We start from the raw sequence: 20,895 nt of genomic DNA, 5'->3' as shown, positions 1-20,895 counted from the left end.
CCTTATGTCCTAAGCCTAGATGTCTTAGATATCATTTCTGCCACTTTCTATTGGTAAAGCAAGTCATAAGACCAGCCCAGATTCAATGAGAAAGACAATATACTTCACTCGTTGATGTGAAGACCAGCAGGTGAATAAAGGGTGGGGAGGGATTGTTGTCCACTATTTTTATAGTGAATCTTCCACACCACATAAGATCACTTCCGGGATTTCCAAAATCCCCAAAACAGGAGTTTAAGAAAGAAAGAATAGAAACACGAGGAAAGGGTAGAAAGTTAGAAAATAACCATACTTTGTAGTAAAAATTATCAGAATTGAAGGACATGATTTTCCAGATTGAGAAGGCCCAATGTGCTCCAACAGCAAAACAAACAAGGAAAAATGCCCATACTAAGAAATATTGTCATGAAATGTTAGAATCCTGATCATAAATAGAAGATCCTCAAAGCTTCTAAAGAAGAGAACAAATAGGCTACATTAAAAAAAAAAAAAATTAAGAACCAGAATAACAGTAGACTTATTAAAAACATAGAACCTAGAAAATGGTAGAACAATAGCTTCAAAATCCAGAGGAGGAAAAAATGACTTCCAACCTAGAATTCTATACCTACAGAAACTATCAAGCTAGTTTGAAATAGGATGAAAATATTGTTAAACAAGTAATTTCTGAAATAATTGAAATACCATACATACTATTTCAGGAACTACTGGAGGATGGTTCTACCAAATTTAGTAAATAAACTAAGAAAGAGGAAGAAACTTGATCCAAATCAGGAGAAAGATAAAAGGACAATGTGAATAGAAAGGAAAGATGACTGGAGATCCATGGCTAATACTTATGCACAACCCTAGTAGATCAACCAATTTGCACTGGAATAGAACAGAGTACTCCAAAGGTAAATCTTAAAGAAAAAGATAAAATTTATTCATTATCTAATGAATTTATTTATATTTTTTAAAAATTTCCAATATCAAATTTTATTTTAAGCTATAGCAACTTAAGCAATATAGTATTGGAATAGGAATAAGTGAATCTTTGGACTAGAGTAGAAATTCCACATACTGGTATATGTAGAAATTTAGTATATGCTAAAGGTGGCATTTCAAATTAGTGAGTAAATTATAATAAGTGGTGTTAGGCCAACTGGATATCCATTTGAAAAAACAAAATATATCTTTAATTCATGCTAGTTACAAAATGAATTCCAAATGGGTTAAAGTTCAAAGATGAGATAAATGTCTAAAAGTATTCAAAACAAATAAATGAAAATATATGCATGACCTTGGGTGGATAGGTCCTTCTTAGGACACAAAAATAAAATAAAATAATAAAAGAGGAGGGAATGATAAAATTAGCTATTTCAAAATTAAAACCCTTATATGCCAAGTAATATCATGAATAAAAACGTTTTTATAAAATGGTGGACTGGAAGATACTTTGACATATATGATAGATAATAAAATTGATTTCTGGAATAGACAAAGAAAAATCTCTAAAAATGGGAGGGAATGCAAACAGTCCCCTCCCTTCTTCCCCCAAATGCAAGCAGACAAAAATGCAAGAAGGGAAATAACAATGCTCAATTCCATTAGAAATAAAGAAAATGAAAATTAAAACAGTGATAGACCACTTTTAACCCATTAGATTGGCAAATTTTTAAATGTTTGTGAATATAAACTGTAGGCAAGTATGTATTCTCACCACCAGCTAACAGAAATCTAAATGACGTATCTCATGTCCCAGTAAATTTACTCTTTAGTATCTTCCCTAAAGAAACATTTGCACTATGACAAGAAGTCATGTTCATGATATGTAAGAGTGAATTTGGAAACACCATCAATGTTTACCATTAGCGGAATGATCAAATAACCTAAGCACTTCTTCACTATGGTATATTATGCATCAATTAAAAATAATAGCTGACACTTATGTGTGTAATAATTCATCCATCGTGGGACACTCAAGTTGCCTCCATATCTTGACCATTTTAAACAATGCTGAATGCACATGTCCTTTTGAAGTAGGGTTTTGGGTTTCTTTGGATAAATACCCAGAAGTGGGACTACTGGGTCTTTCTTTGTCTCTTGTTATAGCCTTTGTTATAAAGTGTATTTTGTCTGGTATAAGTATTGCTATTCAAAATTTTTTGGGGTTTTTTTTGTTTCTATTTTCATGAAATATCTTTTTCCATCCCTTTACTTTCAGTCTCGTGTATCTTTTGATCTGAAGAGTCTCTTGCAGGCAGCATATGTGAGGGTCTTGTTTTCTTATCCATTCAGCCTGTTTTTTTTCTTTTTTTCACCCCAGAAAACCATGTTCTTTTATTTTTTGCATTAAAAATTATTTATAACATAAGTAGTATGTGCTTTTGGGTGAACACTGCAGAATTATATGAGATTTTCTTTTTTAAATGAATTCTCCCACTACATCTCATTGTTTAATATTAACAGTTTGGTGTATCATTCCAGACACTTCTGTGCATAAATAAACTATATAAACATTTATACATTTTTTGTACAAACAAAATCATAACTTACGTATGTTCTACAACATACCCTTTCAAGTCAGAACATGTGAGCACCTTCGTTGTTTGTATGATCGCATTAATGGGCATTTGGGTTATTTCCAGTTTTCCATTATTGCTAACAGTGCTGATATGACAATTTGTATTTAATCTTTGTGTACTTGTATGAATTTATCTACAAGGTAACTTTCTAGATGGAGAATTACTGAGTCAAAGAATATGCAAGATTAAAATGTTACAGAAATCGCCAAGCTGCCGAAATCAAATTTCGTCCACTTACACGTTCACATACATGCTGATGTGTGCAATTGTCTATTTCCCCACTTAATGGCCAAGTCATTTTTGAAATCTTTATTTACCTGTGAGTGAGGCTTGTATTGCAGTATTTTAATTTGCTTCTCTTCAACTGTAAGTGAAGTTAAACACCTCTTCTTATATTTATCAGCCTTTTATCAATTTTCTGATATTCATTGCTCACTTTTGAATTGTCTGTTTCTTATTGGTTGTAAAAGTGCTTTACACATGAAGGACATCATCAAATTAATCTTTGGCTTGTCATAATTATTGGCAAATATTTTTCATGTTTGTTTACATTTCATTTCCAAAATATATAATAACAGTTATCAGTATTCCATTTATGGAGTCCTGGTTTCTTGCAGAGTTGCATTTGTAATACTAGAACCTCAGTAAGTGAGAAGGTACTTAATGCGCATATTGAGATTATGCAGAGTGTTACCACTCACACTGAAGAGCGAGAGGTGCAAAGGGTCCTGTCCTTTGCTTGGTCTGGAATCTGATAACTGTAGGGAGACAAGAGATAGCATGGCATGATGGAGTGAAGTCCTAGACTTTAGTGCTCCTCCCAGCTACCCTGTCCTCCCATGGCCTCCGTTTCTCTAAATGAAATAAAATGGGGTTGAAAAAGTTTAACTCCAAGGTCATTTCCTGTTTTTGCATTTAATGCATCTGTTCATATACGGTGTGCCCTCAGACTGGCCACTGCCCTTCTTGGGAACTATTTCTCGTCTTCCATAAAAGGCAGAGATAGAACAGGGTGATGGGGTATCACTGAGGACTCATATCAGCCTATGTCTTTTGATTGGCACATTTAATCCATTTACATTTAAATTAATTATTGATAGATATGTAGTTATTGCCATTTTATTATTCATAGTTTTGATCTTTGTTTCCCCTTCTTCTTAAAAATTTCCTTTAACATCTCTTGTAATACTGGTTTGGTGGTAATGAACTTTTTTTTAGTATTTTCTTGTCTGGGAAGGTCGTTATCTGTCCTTTGGTTTTAAATTATAGCTTTGCTGGGTAATCTTGGTTGTAGGTCCTTGCTTTTCATCAGTTTGAGTATTTCCTGCAATCCCTTCTGGCCTGCCAAGTTTCTGTTGAGAAATCAACTGATAGTCTTATGGGAGCTACCTTGTAGGTAACTAACCGATCTTCTCTTGCTGCATAAGATTCTCTCTGTCTTTACTTTGGCATTTTAATTATGATGTGTCTTTGTCCACACAAAAACCCTCCTTTGGTTTATCTTCTTTGGGACTCTGAACTTCCTGGGTTTGTATATCTATTTTCTTTGCCAGGTTAGGAAAGTTTTCTGTCATTTCATGGTATCCCTTTGATGCAATTGTTGTTACATCTGGTGTTGTCCCAGAGGCCCCTTAAACTAGCCTCACTATTTTAGATTTTTTCTTTTTGCTATTCTGATTGGGTGTTCTCTGCTACCTTATCTTCTAACTCATTGATTTGGTCTTCTGCTTCACCTAATCTACCTTTGATTCATTATTCTTTATTTCAGTTATAGTATTCTTCATTTCTGACTTTTTTTTTTTGTTCTCTATCTCCATTTTTATGTTTCCTATCTCTTTGTTGAAATTCTCACTGAGATCACTGAGCATCTTCATAACCAGTGTTTTGAGCTCTGCATCTAGTAGATAACTTGTCTCCATTTTGTTTAGTTCTTTTTCCAAGCTGCACGGGAGAGACTAAGCTGGGAACTGAGGCCTGTTTCTGCTAGCGCCAGGCTAGGGGCTACTTAGCAAGGGGTACAATGCATGCTGAGGCCACATGCTGCTTGTGTGGGGTTTGTGAACCTTTGAGAGATTTTAGAAAAGTTGGCAGCATGAGCCAAGACAGGCCATTTGTATGGAAAAGCCACTGGAAGCTGCTTGAGTGGGCTCACAATTTGGGTGAGGCAGGGTGTCAAGGAATCACCAGGACAGGGCGAACAGTGATAACCAGGTTGATGGAGATTCAAATAATGGTGCCTGCCTAAGTCTGCATGCTGGGAGGGAGGAGGTCTCAATAAAAGAACAATGGTTCTGCCAGCACTTCTGTCTGGAAGAAAGCTGCCCCTACAGCCGTTGCTCTGAACCTAGACAATTCAGTTTTCCCCGTATGTACCTTTGAGCTGCTGCCCAGGCACTAGAGTTCAAAGTAAGTGAGTCTGTCAGTGAGTAAATCCATGCACTGACCCTTTAGGAGGAACACCTGGGACTCCAGCAGCCCTCCTTCTCACTCAGCCACATTCTTTGCTGGTTTTCACAGCTAGTATTGGGGAATTTCTCTTCCTGGCACTGGAACTCTAGGCTGGAAAACCTGGTGTGAGGCTGGGACCCCTCACTCCTCATGGGGGACCTCTATAGCCAAGATAACCCTCCCAACTTTTAACAGTCACATGTGGGTGTGGGGCCAGCCCATTCCACATTTCTGCCTCTCCAACCATTCTCAATGTGGCTTCTTCTGTATATCCTTAGTTACAGGTCTTCTGTGCAACTATACATCAGGCAGTTCTCAATGAAGTTGTTCTGTAGTTTAGTCGTAATTGTGAGGTGGTCATGAGAGGACAGCACAGAGTTTACCTACTCCAGTATCTTGACTGGAAGCTCCCACTATCTAATGAATTTAATTGACATAGTGCAACTGGTAGAAAGTTAGGAAATGAATTTGTTACATATGAAGAAAGCTAAGCAAATGGAATACAATTATGAATTCCAAAAATAAAAACTTATAGTATACAATGTAACTAAGCCATGGATAATATTTATAGTCATAATAATGTAAACACTAATATCGGTCTAATCCAAAAATATATCTGTATTGGGAAGATACAATGTAAGGAAATGAGTGGGTAGTGGGGCAGGACAGAGAAAGTAGAACTAATTATCTTTCATACACGAATGTAAATAGATAATGTATAAAGCTAAAATTCAGAGTAGCAGTTAAGTACGTTATCAAGAAATAAGGAGAAAAAGTGCCAGAGCAAATAGCTGATTTGAAAGTGGTTACCTCTGGGGAGTGAGTATAGAAAGATGTACATATAGGATGCTACTGATTCATTTTAGCTTTTTAAAAACAAGTTGACTTTTAAAACTAGGTATATCTATAATTTTGTTTTTCAAAACACAATTTAAAAATAATAAAGTTTCCACTGGTGGGACTATAAAATGGTGCAGCTGCTTAGGAAACCAGTATGGCAGGTTCTCACAATTTGAAAATAGAATTATGCTAAGATCCAGCAACTCCATTTCTGGGTGTATATTCAAAAGAACTGAAAGCAGGACCTCGAGGAAATATTTATACACCCAAGTTTATAGCAACGATAACTACAATAGCCAAAATGTGGAGGCAACCCAAATGACCATCAGTGGATGAATGGATAAACAAAGTGTGTTATGACATGGATGGAAACTTGAGTTCAATGTGCTAAGTGAAATAAGCCAGTCACAAAAAGACAAATACTGTATGATTCCACTTATATGAGGTTTCTAGAGTAATCAAACTCATAGGAACAGTCATAAGGCATTTGTTTTAAAAAAAAAAAAAAAAAAACTCAAAAGATACTATTAGATGGTATTAATTTTATGATTCATTCACCAAATATAAAATTTTAAAACAATCTATTGTGAATTAATTTAGAATTATAAAGTCCCCTAAAATTTATAAATGAAATTTAACCTCCCATTAGCATTTTATGGGCCACTAAAATCTCAATAAAGTCTATGATGATCACCTAAAAAGTAGTGCCACATCTGCACATGTAACTTCAGTGCAGTGACTTCTCAAGATAGTTGTTATTACCAGTATGATGAAGAAAGTCATAAGAATTCAGAAAGAGATAAACAGTTTAAAAATAAAAAACAGTTAACTTGACTAATTGCACCCTTCTATAGGTCAACTTTTGGATGTAGAGCTCTGGCCAAAATATTGCCAATTGATCAGAGTATTGCTATACATTGAACAATTTGATTGCTATACAATTTGATTTCTTCTCTTTGACCCACTTCAAGTTCTATATCCACTGAAATGCTTTGTGACTGTTCTAAGATACTTACTTGGCTTTATTTTGTTTTGAATCAGAGGAGTTTATTCTAACTTTGATTTTGAAGGAGCCTATTTATTTTTAAAGTTTCAAAGAAATAAAACTAATGATTTTAGTGGCTGGAGAACACCAATAGGGCCCACATAAATGTTTCATATATTTTACTCATGTTTCTGGATTGGGACAAAAAAATGTATAATTTATGTTTCCATGGGTTTGAGGTTCACATGAAAACAGTTTTTAAAAAATTTATTAAGTAGTCTGAATTATAAAATGTTTATAAATTGTTTAATGGATTGAAACAGTATTTGCCAAAAGTGAATTGCTATTAAAATTAACAAAAACCTCATACAAAATAATTTATCACCTTCTAAACTCTATTTTGATGGAAACATATTTTACAATTTCCATTAATATGTAATTTTAAAATTCCATTTCTCAGAAATCTTACAAATTCACTATATTTGACATTATAAAATAATGTCAAAGATAGTGAAAACTAGGAATTATAACCATAGCCTGAAAATTTATGCCAATTTTTTATCTCATAAACTATACATTTTTATTTTAATAATGCCAAGGGATGAAATCTATTTTTACAGGTCATTAGAATCACAAATGTTTGGAAGTCCTTATTCAATAGCCCTCAAAACAAATTTTACAAAACAGTATACCTGTTGAATACAAGAACAGATAAAACTGGCAATCTAAATGTCCACTAACTGGTAAATGGATAGATTGTGGTATTCATACAATGGAATATTATATAGTAATAAAAATTAATGAACTGTGGCTTCACTCATCTGCGTGGATGAATTTTAATGTTTTTCAGCAAAAGAAGGTGATGGAAGCATATACACGGTATGATTGCATTTACATAAAATTCAAAAAAATGGGGAAATTATGCAGTGTAAAACTATAAATACAAACAAGGGGATAACAAACAGAAAACTTAGGATAGCGGTACCTCTAGGGAAGAGAGTGAATGTAATCCAAGGAGCCACAGTGGGTATGAAAGGTATAATTTCTACTCTTGAAGAGGGGGTGTGAGTACATGGGCATTTACTATTCATCCATAAAATACATGTATTTGACTCCAAAGAAAATAGAATAGAAACCATGTATGCAGACAACTCTTTTTGAAGAGACTTGATCTTGATTGGAGCATAAATAAAAGAGTAGAGGGGGGAAATGTGGATATTTAGTTTTGCTTTTTTGCTTTTTAAGATATGGATAGAGAATATCTGAATGGCACAGAAAGGTTCCATTAGCAGGAAGTTGAAACAGGAGAGATGACTAATGAAACAAGTTACTTGAGTACTCTAAAGGACAGAGTTCAAGGCACACCTGAAGAGGTTAGCCTTTGAAAGCAGGAGGAATACTATCTAATTCAATTAAAGGGGAACAGGAAAGGATAGAAACAGGTACAGCAGATTTATACATTTAGTGATGGGAATCCAATGTATGTCACATCCAATAGCTGTTCCTCTTGAGTGAAGCAAGGTTATTAGCTGAAGGAAGGGCCAGAGTTGGTTTTGAGAAAAAGTGAAAGCGTACGATAACAGTTTGGGAGAGTGAGAGAACAAAAGTTGATCACAAACGAATGCAGGCTCCTGGACATTTCAACTTACTTGTTTCCATTTTCTCTACCTAGAATGTATTTCCCCTTCCTTTTCAGCTAGAAAAATGTTCCCATCCTTCAAGACTCACCTCAGGTTCTAAGTCCTCTGAATCCTTTCCTGACTATTCCATGGTATACTTTGCCTTTAAGTCTTAAAATACTTGACTGTATCATTTTTCACTTACTCATGGACTGTCTTGCACTAACTCTTGTGTTGTACATGATTTAATTTTTATGTATTGTATCCTTAACTACAGTTCTTGAGGACAGAAATTGTCTTTTTTTTAAACACTGTTCCTCCCTCTTTCAGAAAGTGTATTCTTATACACACAGTGAACATTTCTAAATGTCATCTACTGAAACAAATATCCTTAAAAGCAAATGATAAGACAGACATGAATAAGTGAATTTTGAATTCTCCATTATTTTCTTATAATTGCTCCAGTTTTTCAATTTTTGGTTTTAGAACCTACTTTACATTTATTTTTTTTAACAACAGAAATTTATTTTCTCATAGCCAGGATAGGTTTTTCTGAGGCTTCTCTCCTTGGTTGGCAGATAGCTGCCCTCTTGCTGCCTGTCTACATGGCCATCTATATTTCAGAAGTTAAGTGAGAGAGCCAATGTTAACACATATTTAGGTTAAGATTTTAAAAATTTTAAACAAATCATTCCTGCTCATTAACTATTAAATTTTTGTTTATAACTTTAAATGTTTTCCTATGGACGTAGTTATTCCAGAAAATAAAATAGAATGTTATCAGCAAAGACAAATTATGTCAGGAATGCCATCTTGTGGTTGAGAGTAGTCCATTACACTAACATATCCTTTTAGTGACAATCTTTAATTCAGAAATAAAACATCCACTAAATTCATACATGTATGGTTAAAATGCATTGTCACTACAAAGAAAAAATAAGTATGTGCATCAATCATGTGTGGTTTTAGTTGTCAAAAAACTGTTCATTGGAGACAATGGACAGTAGAGGAATGGACTCCAAATAATACAGAGAAACTGCTACCTATAACTATAAACATACTTCTATTGAGACTATTCAAATAATCTGAATTTTAGAAAACTCTTAAAATAGTAATTTTACATTTCTGAATCCACTAAGTAGTTCTATTGATTACTGCATCCTGGATTTAAATCACGTGTCTTATTTTCAAACTATAGCACTCTAACTATAAACATCCACAGGGGAGAGAAGGACAAAGCATTTATCTAATTCAGATGGTGTAGGGTACACATAATTGTAGCCTGAATGAAGAGTGAGTAGAGTTGAAAACACTGGTCTATCTTAACAGATGAACTTACTACTTCCTCCACACAAGTTAGCCATTTGAGTGGTAAATTATCTTTCTCATCAAGAGGCAACTAGTAATGGTTACACATGTAGTATTTAACAACTGTGCTTAAATATTTAACTGCCAAATTCAATACCAGACATTTTGGTCCACGTAAAAGTGTGGGTGAGGAAGTGGAAACTGACATATGCCTCATGAGTACAAAGCACAGCACAACAGCACAAGGGTCCACACACTATGCTACCTTTTTGTCACTTCTGGATTAAGGATCCAAGGAGCACGTTCAATGTTCAGTCCAAAAGATAATAATCTACATATAGACATATATATTTACATTAAAAAATGCGATAGTACTCCAAATCAACTTTTGTGATTTATTATTGCAGGCTTATTACCAGAAAAAAAAAACATTTTACTCAGAAAACTCTTACATGAATTGATTTTGTATTAGTTTTTCCACATGACTCTTCAGGACATTCACATCAGCTACACAGACCTGGTACTCCATCTTCTCTTGCTGTTTTGCTCTCTCTAATAAAGCCTCATGTGGTGGCGGTAATGCATTGTATGAACTCAGTAAATAAAGCTGACTTGATGACATTTGGTTGATTTCTTTAATCTTTAAAGCCTGCATGATAGCAGGTGTGAACTTTGAGTAATGAGCCGTTGATGAGACAATCACTGGGCAAGTTTTGTCTTGCATTCTGTCTGCAACCACTTTTGCAACAGCAGTGTGTGGATCCAAAATATACCCTGAAGTATTGTAGGTGGAGTGAATAGCTGCAAGGCACTCTTCCTCAGAGCACCAGTCGGCTACAAAATCCTGCTGAAGTTTCTCAACTAGAATCTTTTCTATCTGGAAGTGATGCTGCTCTTCTAATTGGTTAAATAATTTTGTCATTAACTGTCCATCTTTATTAGCCATCAAGTGTAAATGTCGTTCCAGGTTTGAAGATTTGAGAATATCTATTGCTGGTGAAAAGGTCTGTGCTAATTTTCTTTCCCTTAGATCATAATGTCCTGTTTTTATAAAATCAGTCAAAACATGGTTCTGATTAGAGGCACAAATAAATTTTCGAATAGGGATTCCCATCATTTTGGCATACACCGCTGCTAAAATATTACCAAAGTTTCCTGTGGGAATGCAGACATCCACTGGGCTTCCAAAAGAAATAAATCCTTGGCTAACAAGATCAAGATATGCAGAAGCATGATAAACTACTTGGGGAAGCAGCCGGCCCCAGTTTATGGAATTAGCTGAACTTAAGACTGTTCCATATTCCACAGTAAGAAAGCCAGTAAAATCAGAATCTTTAAACATTCTTTTTATAGCTGTCTGGCAAAAATCAAAATCTGACTTGACACCTACTGCCCATCCATTTTCTTTCTGACTACCAATTATTTGTGCTTTTTGAAAATCACTTACTCCATTTTCAGGAAAAAATGTGGCCACGGCTATTCTTTGCTTGTCATTTTTGTTAAGACGACTAAAACCATTTAAGACGGCACTCCCTGTGTCTCCTGAAGTCGCTACCAGTATCATATAATTGCAACTTGGTGGAATACAGTGTGTAAACATATGAGGCATAAGCTGTAAAGACAAATCTTTAAATGATCCTGTTGGTCCATGAAACAACTCCAGCATAAACTGGTTGCCTGAAAGGTGCCTGACAGGGGCAATTTTTGAGCAGGCAAAGTTTTCCCCATAGGCAGTTTCAATCATTTCTCCCAGTCTGGCAGCAGGTATATCAGCAGGATGTATACACTTTTCCAATAATATTTGTGCTCTTTCTACGTAGGTTGCTTCTACAAGGCTTTTCCACTCCCCAGAGTTTAATTTTGGAAATTCCTTCTGAGGAACAAAGAGTCCCCCATCAGAAGCTAACCCTTCAATCACAGCTTCGCTAAAGAATTTTGTTGAAACCTTCTGTTCACAGTCTTTAGGCCAAATGTATCTTGTTGAAATGAATGTTTCTGAGTCCACATCTTGGTATCTTTCAACTGCATTAAGCACTTTGTTGGCTACCTCCTCTGGGGAAGCCCCACTTTCACAAAAAACACGAGTATCATACCACTTCTTATAATACAGTCTTCTAAATTTAAGTAAGTCTATCATAGATGTTCCAGAATTCTGACCTACAATTCTATCTATTTTCATTAATTTTAGACGACTAACTATATCTATTAGAGGTACATCCAGGTATACAATTATTCCATTTTTCTTCAGATGCCACATGCTAGCCTCATGCATTGGATTGGACCCCGTAAGGGAAATCACACTTCCAGATGCAGAGAAGTTTAACACAGCTTTTCCTTCCTCTTCTAAAAATTGCTCATTACCAACATCCTGTAATTTTTTAGACACACTCATATTCCAGGTTTTTTCAAGGATATCATCATCCACATCTATGACACAACAACCCAGTTTCTGACCTATTATTCTGCCTACTGTTGTTTTCCCAGCACCAGGCGGTCCCATCAGAATAATATTTTTGTCTCCAATAAGAGAGTGGGTTGAGTGCCACGACTTCCTTAATTCTGCAAGTGCAAAGGTTCTTGAAAGAAATAGCTGGGCATGTTGATCCGTTTTAACATGTATAACAGAAAAACATTTCTGGGTTATTTGTTTCAGATGCTGACATCGGTTAAAGTGGAGCATTTTCTTTTCACTTTTCTGACCAAGCCAACCTAAAAACTGGCTTTAGCCCTTATCAAAACATAAAAACAAAACAAACAGATATTTGGTTACTAATTTCAACAGACTAACAATCCCTAAAGGATTGACTATAATCATGCCCATAGTATATAAACTGTTTTAAAATCTTCCAAATTTATGGGACATTTAAAACAGTATTCGAAACCCAAATTCTCATGTATTGCATATTATCTTTTTAAATCATTCCAAATTTCAAGGCATTGAATAATCTAAACTTTAATGATCTGTAATTATTAAGCAACAGAAACTGTATTCACAAAATGCTATATCATAGATGCTTTTTAAAATATATATATATTAAATCAAATTAGCATTTCTTTTCCTGTAATGAAAACTGTTTTATGGTTTATAACCCATATAAATAAGGATTATTTGGAGTTGGGATGCTATTTACTTGCAATTCACAAAAGCTAAATAACACTCTTTATGTTTAATTTCTGTTTAGTTATATGAACATGTGACAGACTATTAGACTATGATGTTACTCACAAATTTCTTAGTTACAGAATTCATAACAGGAAACCAGAATAAAATATTTGCTTATAAAATGCTTAATTTTTCAAATCATAGGGCAAAGGTACAACATTTTCCTTCTCATGTGCCTTTTACATGTATACTGTTAAAAATCATTCTTACATTTTCCTTATTGAAGCCCTTAAAAAAAGCTAAAGTGAAAGATATAGTATGCAAATAGTTAAGAAAAATTTATAATCAGCAGCAAGGTCAAAGGCTACATATCTATTGCCTTATCTGCATGGGACCATCACTTCTGTCTGTCCTATAACCATCATCAGTGGAGAGACTTTATTCAAATTCCAAACTCCAGAGTGACAGCAAAGAAACTCAGGAATGTTTCCGATAAGAGGAAAAATGATTCTGGCATTCAAAGCAGCTCTATAATTCCCCCATACTTGTCAAATCCATCTTTGGAAATATACTTACCACTAAAAAAAAAAAAAAATGCATGCCAGACAAGTCAAATTTTCAGTCGTATGTAAAATGCAAGTTAACTTTTGCAGCATTCATTTAACTTGACGAAGGTAATTTTACAGACACATAGTGGGGCTTTTCACATGTTTTGTGGTAGAACCAAATTGCAACTAAGCATATTAAATATGAGATGGTACGTTTAAATGTCCTGAAAATTTTCAATCATTTACTACTCTGACTATCAATGCTACTTAAACTGTTTTTTAATTAACCAATTAAAGCATTTCAAGCTAACACTGAATTTAACTTACAAGTTAAATTACAACTGTCAAGAGAAGGAATACATTTCCTTATTTGGCTTTTCAGCTTGTACGTGCTGTGCTTAATTCTCACTGACTTGTAAACATATGACACACAGGAAACAATCTTAGATGAAGTTTGTTGATGTTGAGGCAAAGTCTATCTTTGCGAAAGTGGAGTCTATAATGGAAAAAAATTTCAAATTAATCATAGCTGTATACAATATCACAAAATGCTACACATAGATTAGTCTATTATTAAAATATCTATCTGAAATATTTAAAGTACAGAAAAATAATGAATTGACCCTTTTCATGTCAACTTGTTATTCAAAGGTTAAGATACTGCTTTTTTTCAGCATGTGTCTAATTATAGAAATTTTTACTAAACAGTACAAAAGGAATTTCTACTATCAATCAATATGAAAGACAATATAAACAAATAATAACATATAAAATCTTTCACGACACCTACAATTATAACTGTATGCTTAGTGATCAAGGAAAAAAATCAGTGGACTAAAAGCTACGAAATGAGTGTTTGAATTACTCTTTCAGGTTGTTTTATCCACCTGAGTCATTATATGATTTGTACGTAATTATCTACATACAAATGAAAATGCATACAAGTAAAAACTGCAAATGAAGCATCTGCCACACACAGTTACCTCTAAACTATTTAAATGAGTTTATAATAAATTCAAAGCATGTATCAGTGGCTGGCACATAATAATATTCGTATATATAGTAATAGTAATTGTCATTCAATTACAACGGACTAAAAGCATACAAATTGAATCAGAGTATCTAGGCACAAGGCTAGGCATATTTTTTTGTAGTTTGATTTGTTTGTAAACCTTCAGAGAAAATACTGGTACTCATCTGTGAATGAAGAACTGTTATGCCACGCAGTCTAATTCTTTCCCTGGAGTAAAACCAAGGACTAGAGAACTGTATGCTTGAACCTGAACTTCTTTTACTAAACTGTATTCTGGTATTGTACCGTAACACTAGCAATTTGGTGGGCACTGAATAAAAACAGCCTAATTAACCTCCTATTCAGGAGGTTTTTGCTTATAAAATTGTGTCTTCCTTTTTAGTTCCCAATGCATACCTTTTTGATGTCTGTATTAGTAATAACTGTAAATTATCTGAGTAGCTGGTTTGTTTTTATAGACACACCAAATCTTTTAACTGATCTTTTCTTCCACTTTATGTTGGTTGCTACAATGCTTAACATCAATGACTTTTAAAGAAGACTGTAACATCAACATTATGCATGTTAACTTCACCTAATCTTTTATAATCATACTTTCCCTTTGCTTTTTATGAATTAAAAATACAAAATTGTGACAGTACAGTTTATTAATTCTGTATCAGTATTATTTCACCATAAAAATCTTCCTGTGGGTGGCCGGATGGCTCAGTTGGTTAGAGCGCGAGCTCTCAACAAGGTTGCCGGTTCAACAACAAGGTTGCCGGTTCAATTCCCATGGGATTGTGGGCGATCCCCCTGCAACTAAAGATTGAAAATGGTGACTGATTACTAGCAAGTCTCACAACTAGATTGAAAGACAATGACTTGGAGCTCATGGGCCCTGGAGAAACACACTGTTCCTCAATACTCCCCAATAAAAGAAAATCTTCCTGAATCTAGAAGAAGGCAATTAACTGCCCATAATATGTATCAAATATTACCATTTTTAAAGAAAAATAAAGGTGAATTACACTTTAAGCTACATACTAAATTTTGTTTTATAACATCTAGCCACAAAGTAACTTTAGGGCTTCAACGTCCATGGCAAACAAAATGACACGATGGAGTAACACCCACAGCATGTAAGTTTTATCTGGAAATTGAATTTACTTAAGTATATAGTCAATTCTCGTTATTAATGGTAGCTGTGTTCTATAAAGTCACCATGAATATTGAATTAGTGACTATTGAACCATTGCTCCTATGGGAATTACAGGCTTAGTTTTCTCAAGCCTCTAGTTACAACATTTTGCCAACTGATCAATACATAACCTTGTTTTATGTGTGTTTCTGTTTACAGGCATCTTATTTAACATATACATTGTTGAATCATTACCACTGAACTCACAGCCCACAGCACTCTCAACTCACGCGTGAATGAGGCTAATCTAACACTTTCTTTTTCTGTTAGGCACATGATAGCACTGTTGCCTTAGGAACACTAGGCAGCACTTCAGCACTCTGCTGGGGGCCATTTTAAACAGCAAAGTCACCAACCAAAATCACATAAGTGCGAAAAATGTGGCACTATATAGAATTAGAAAAGGACATTTGTTTACAGTATGAGACCTGAAACAAGAAGGCAGAGTATCACCCTGTTTGACCTCAGCTTGGAACATGCACATCAGACAACTCAAATTTTTCACTACTGTGCACACATCCATGAATGACTGCAAAAGTGCTGTAAATATTAATTTGGGATTAACAGTAAATTTTAGCAACTAGAATTCACAAATATGAAATCTGTGAAAAGTGAGGATTGACTGCATATCATTTCCCTTTATGATTCAAAGCCATGTTACTAGACATTTTTCATTTTGTATTTTAGTATGTTTTTCAGTATAATGGTCATAGATAGGCAATTTTTCTTCAGCCAAAGGACAAAACTAGTTCAAATTAAATGGAAGTCAATCACAAGAGTCAAAAAACAAAAACAGAACTTAAACACAACATCTCTTGGCGATAAAGTATTCAGGTTTCACTGTATCATTAATGTTCTCAAATATTTTTTGTAGAGTCAAGTTCTACACAAAAATATTTTAGTTATACTAACTCCTAAGAGAATGGAAGATCTACACAAATCCATTATACATTGATAATTTTCAAATAGGTTTTCCTACTGATCACTTATCGTGGGGCTTTTTGAACCACTAATTCCAATGGATACTTTTTAGACATAAAAGACATGTCATTCAAATAGATAAAAAGGTAGTGATGTGTCAGTATCACAGCAAGAACTTCAAAAAAAACAAAATCAGAATGTCTACATGTACATATTAATTCAAATACTGTGTGACCCCAAGGCATAAAACTTAACAATTTTATTGTGATAAGCTGATCAAAACCGAATTAAGAATTCAAGGGAAATAAAGTACAGAAATCACTTTTTAAATCATTTCCTATGAACGCTAATAAAGTTACATTTTTAAACCAGAAATATACATTAATTTGCAGGAACCTATGTTTTCCTAAGTTTACCACTAGATGATTGATAACAACCAAACTTATATTCAACCTGTTACCAATTTTTACTTTCAAAATGATCCAGAAGAATTTTTCAATCCATTATAAAAATTACTTAGTTTCCAATTCCTCTGAGAAATTGTCAAAATATTACTTAAGTCAAAACATTGCAGCAATTTGTCATCCATTTAAAATATTTATTGCATACTCTTCTGAAATAAAACATAAGACAGCACTTCAAAAATTATTTCATAATTGGCTATATAGTTCAATGACCTTATGAAAATACTATGCCGGGATTATGCTTGTCATCTATATTAATGAAATCTCTATATAAATTTCTCAGACTAATGACTAAATCTAGTCCATTATCTAATGAAGATATTCTGAGGTTTTAAAAAATTCTTAAAAATTGTTTTCCCTAAAACCTATGTAACTTTACTAACAATTGTCACCCCAGTAAATTTAAAAAAAAATTGTTTTCCAATAAGTACCATATTTTGCCATGTATAATGTGCAACCACGTTCTTGGCCCAAACTTTCAAGGAAAAAAGTCTTTCGTTTTAATTTTTTAATTCAAATTTTTGTTTATATTTAGGTACTTGTTTTCTGTATTATAAAGGAATTTTACATTTATTTGTTGATACATTATGGTATAAGAAATTTTGTGTAACAAATAATTACAAAACACAAGAACAGATACAACATACAAGAAATGTTTGTACCAGTAACAAATTTATGATATTTACACAACCCAGAAGGCCAAGAACTCTTCATCATTGCAAGTTCATCATAAGTTCAATATAACCAATTATCGTTTTCCAGGGTATTATTCTGCATACAGCTACCATTATTGATTTCTACAGTGACACTTCTAACTCATACGCATAAATAAAAGAATTTAAAACAGTTATACAGATACGGAATTAGTACTACCTATGTATAATGCGCATCATTATTTTTCCCTCACAATTTGGGCAACAAAGTGCACATTTTACATGGCAAAATACAGTAATAAGAAAAAATACAAATATACTAGGACAAAATAGGCAGGGGGAGGTAAAATTCTGCTGCTTCTGACTACTGAACAAAAATCCTTCAGTCAGTTTGCTCCTACTTCCTTGGAAACAGTGATGTGGAGAGGGTGGAAGGACCACACACCCCAATGGCATGTTGTAATCACAGGGATCTTACAATGAAAAGCATAATTTAAAAGTTCACCACTCATCTTTGCTTGTATCAAGTTGACTAAGCATTTCCTGTTGTTTACATTTGCTGTTAGATATCCTCTTAGTAGTCTTGAGTATTTAATTCAAGACTTTTTAAGTACACTTTTCAGTACTATGACTTGGAAAAATATTGTAAAGTATATCTGGCTTTATAAAGGGTTTATTTTCCTCCCAATTGTCTTATTTGTATTTCCCACCTACTCTCATTTTATTCATCTCAGTAGATAAAAATAATCTTTAGCAAAAATCCTACTTTGTATGTGCAACCATTTACAGCAGGGGTCTGTGCAAACTACCAAGCCACAGGACAAATCTGGTCAACTACCCTTTTGTAAATTAAGTTTCGCAGGAACACAACTTTACTCATTCATTTGTTCACTTGTTTAGTATTGTCTTTGGCTGCTTTTGAGCTACAATGGTAGAGCTGAGTAGTTGCAACAGAAACCATGTGGCGTGCAAAGGCCTAAAATATTTATTATCTAGCCCTTTACAGAAAAAATTCACAACCTTTAATGGTATACCAATATTAATTCCCTATGGACATACCAGACACAGGCATTTCCCTGAATAGTATTTCCCTCTTGAATGAATTATAAAAATTAGAAACTTATTGTTTGTAAACATGCTTTCAACAGACAAACAGAATTACAGACCAAGTATCTAAGAAAAAAAGCGTTCCCTTCCAAATGACTTAACAACTTCTTCATAACTGTAATCTAAATGTACCATAGTGAGGTCTTAAATTCTGTTTACTATTTTTAAAACCACAGTAATATACTGACATCAGTGAAAATACTGTATTCATAAACACCAGAAAGTCAAGACTAGCCAGTTGGTGCTTACTAAGTGGAGAATCATGCCTTTTTTCTTTGCCTAACTGGATCTTTTAGGAACTGATTAACACAAATAGTCCCAAAGGATTCCTTTTAATTACAAAATGTAGAAATTTTGGCTAATGACTATACACTTGGCTAATGATATCATTCTGAGTCCTTAGTTCAAATCTTGGCATGTACAGAGAAAAATTCTGTTCTCTCTCTGGAAAAAAAAACAACAAAAAATACTAAAAAACAAAAAAACCAAAAAACCGAAACCAGAAATACTCAAACGGGAGACAAAAAAGGGCAAATCTGTATATACATATTTTGACTAGAAAATCTGGTGAAAAAGAGAAACATTCCCAAGGTGTCACTGATCTGAAATAAAATATTTGTTAAACGCCTGGTATAAAATTTAAAATCTCATCAACTGGAAAAGGAATGATAAGGACCTACACATTCCGCATAGCCTTTTAAGTAGGAACTAAAAAGTTAACCAAGCAACCATGCTGTTTTAATCTCTCCACCGAGCACCCCGGCTGCCAGGTGACCAAAACTGGCGTTCTCTCCCATCTTCAAGCTTCTTCATTCCCTTTGGGCAGAGAGGCTACTGTAAGGTTGGTTCAGAACCAGCTATCTTCCTTCCCAGATCGTATTGCCAAAATGTCTTTAGAGACTCGGGATGGCAAAGGCTTTTAAATGCGCTTCTCTCAGCAGTCATAACGTGTATAAACAAGTTTATGAAATACCAAATGGGCTGAGAACGGAATAAAACAGCTTCTCAGAAAGACAATTTTCAAAAACGGACACCAGAAAAAAAAAAAGAGAAAGAGTGAGAAAGGGTAAAAATTAAAGGGCCCATATAAAAAGCTTCTTCTGGTTTAAAGCTGCTCGTTTAAGAAACAAAGTCCACATATCCATGGATGAAGACCTAAGAGGAGGGGACCGATCCAGAGGGGTACACAAAGGAGAGCAGAGGACCGGCGAAGCGCAAGAGAAAGCCGGAGGCCCAGAGGAGAACCCGGGAGCGACAGGTGGACGGGAAGAACAGCGGAAGGTGGGCGCACAGCGAGTTCCGAGCAGGCTGGGACGGAGCGACCGGGAAATGAGCGCAGACAGAGTTAAGATGACAACCGAGTAGCGGAAAGGGGACAGCACGAAGAGGGGAAAGGCATGAGATGGGAACGCCCTGGTTTCTATAGTCTCCCTTTCTTTCTCCTAAAATAACTCACCTAGAAAATCACACTGAGAAGACGGGGGAAAGGAAAAGAAATGGGAGGGTGTCCAGGAGCAGCCAATGTCGCGTTGGGATCGAACCCCGCACGTCTGGCTCTCGCCCCAGCTCGCCCACAGCTCAGGTCGCAACCCTCGCTAGGCCCGCCCCACCCACGCGCTGTGGCCTCTGCGCCTGCGCTAGTGTGGGCCGATGCGGCCCTACGCGCCCGCGCGCCACACCCACGGCCACAGCAGCCCCGCAATGGGCACAGAACTCTTGTCTGGCGCTCCACCTACCTGGGTCTTCTCGGCTCCTCGGACTCCTCCCCTCGTTCGTCCCGCTCTCGACGTTTTTCGTGCGTTAGCGTGGCAACAGTCGCTGGCCCCGCCCCCGCCAGAGTTGGGGCCTGCGCACTAGAGCCTTATTGTGTGACGCGTGCACGCACGCTGCGCTTCGCCTGTGCCAGTAATAGTTTTTCTTTCTCTTCAAATATACAGACAGAAAAGAGCAACATTTTTAAGGGACCCCATTTTTCACCCCATTATTCCCAAAGACGCATAAACAGTGGTCTCCATATTGAACTTTTCTGGCAGAAGATGGAGCTGCAGCGAAGAGAGGAAACCTAGTTTGTAGTGTTGCTAACCACTTCACCGTCGCCTAGTAACTGTTTCCACGGCAA

The 20,895-nt window shown here is 35.2% G+C and overlaps 1 protein-coding gene across 5 annotated transcripts; it reads right to left on the bottom strand.

Moving 5' to 3' along the window:
* Positions 1-10,144: 10,144 nt before the first annotated feature.
* THNSL1 (threonine synthase like 1) lies at positions 10,145-20,596 on the bottom strand. 5 transcript variants are annotated; one of them, XM_033100712.1, is made up of 4 exons: positions 20,233-20,402; positions 15,093-15,252; positions 13,746-13,914; positions 10,145-12,495 (listed from the first exon to the last, which is right to left on the bottom strand). In XM_033100712.1, the coding sequence occupies exon 4, from the start codon at positions 12,445-12,447 to the stop codon at positions 10,216-10,218; it is 2,232 nt and encodes a 743-aa protein (XP_032956603.1). In that variant the 5' UTR covers positions 12,448-12,495; positions 13,746-13,914; positions 15,093-15,252; positions 20,233-20,402; the 3' UTR covers positions 10,145-10,215. The 5 variants fall into 5 exon arrangements, with proteins under 5 accessions (XP_032956603.1, XP_032956605.1, XP_032956601.1 ...); XM_033100714.1 differs by lacking the exons at positions 15,093-15,252; positions 20,233-20,402 and adding an exon at positions 20,513-20,596; XM_033100710.1 differs by having other exon boundaries at positions 13,746-15,252.
* Between the last annotated feature and the right edge of the window lie 299 nt (positions 20,597-20,895).

This window comes from Rhinolophus ferrumequinum, assembly GCF_004115265.2.
Source record: "Rhinolophus ferrumequinum isolate MPI-CBG mRhiFer1 chromosome 5 unlocalized genomic scaffold, mRhiFer1_v1.p scaffold_110_arrow_ctg1, whole genome shotgun sequence".
NCBI lineage: Eukaryota > Metazoa > Chordata > Mammalia > Chiroptera > Rhinolophidae > Rhinolophus > Rhinolophus ferrumequinum.
The sequence above is the reverse complement of the archived record's forward strand: the minus strand, read 5'-3'. Positions and strand labels throughout refer to the sequence as shown.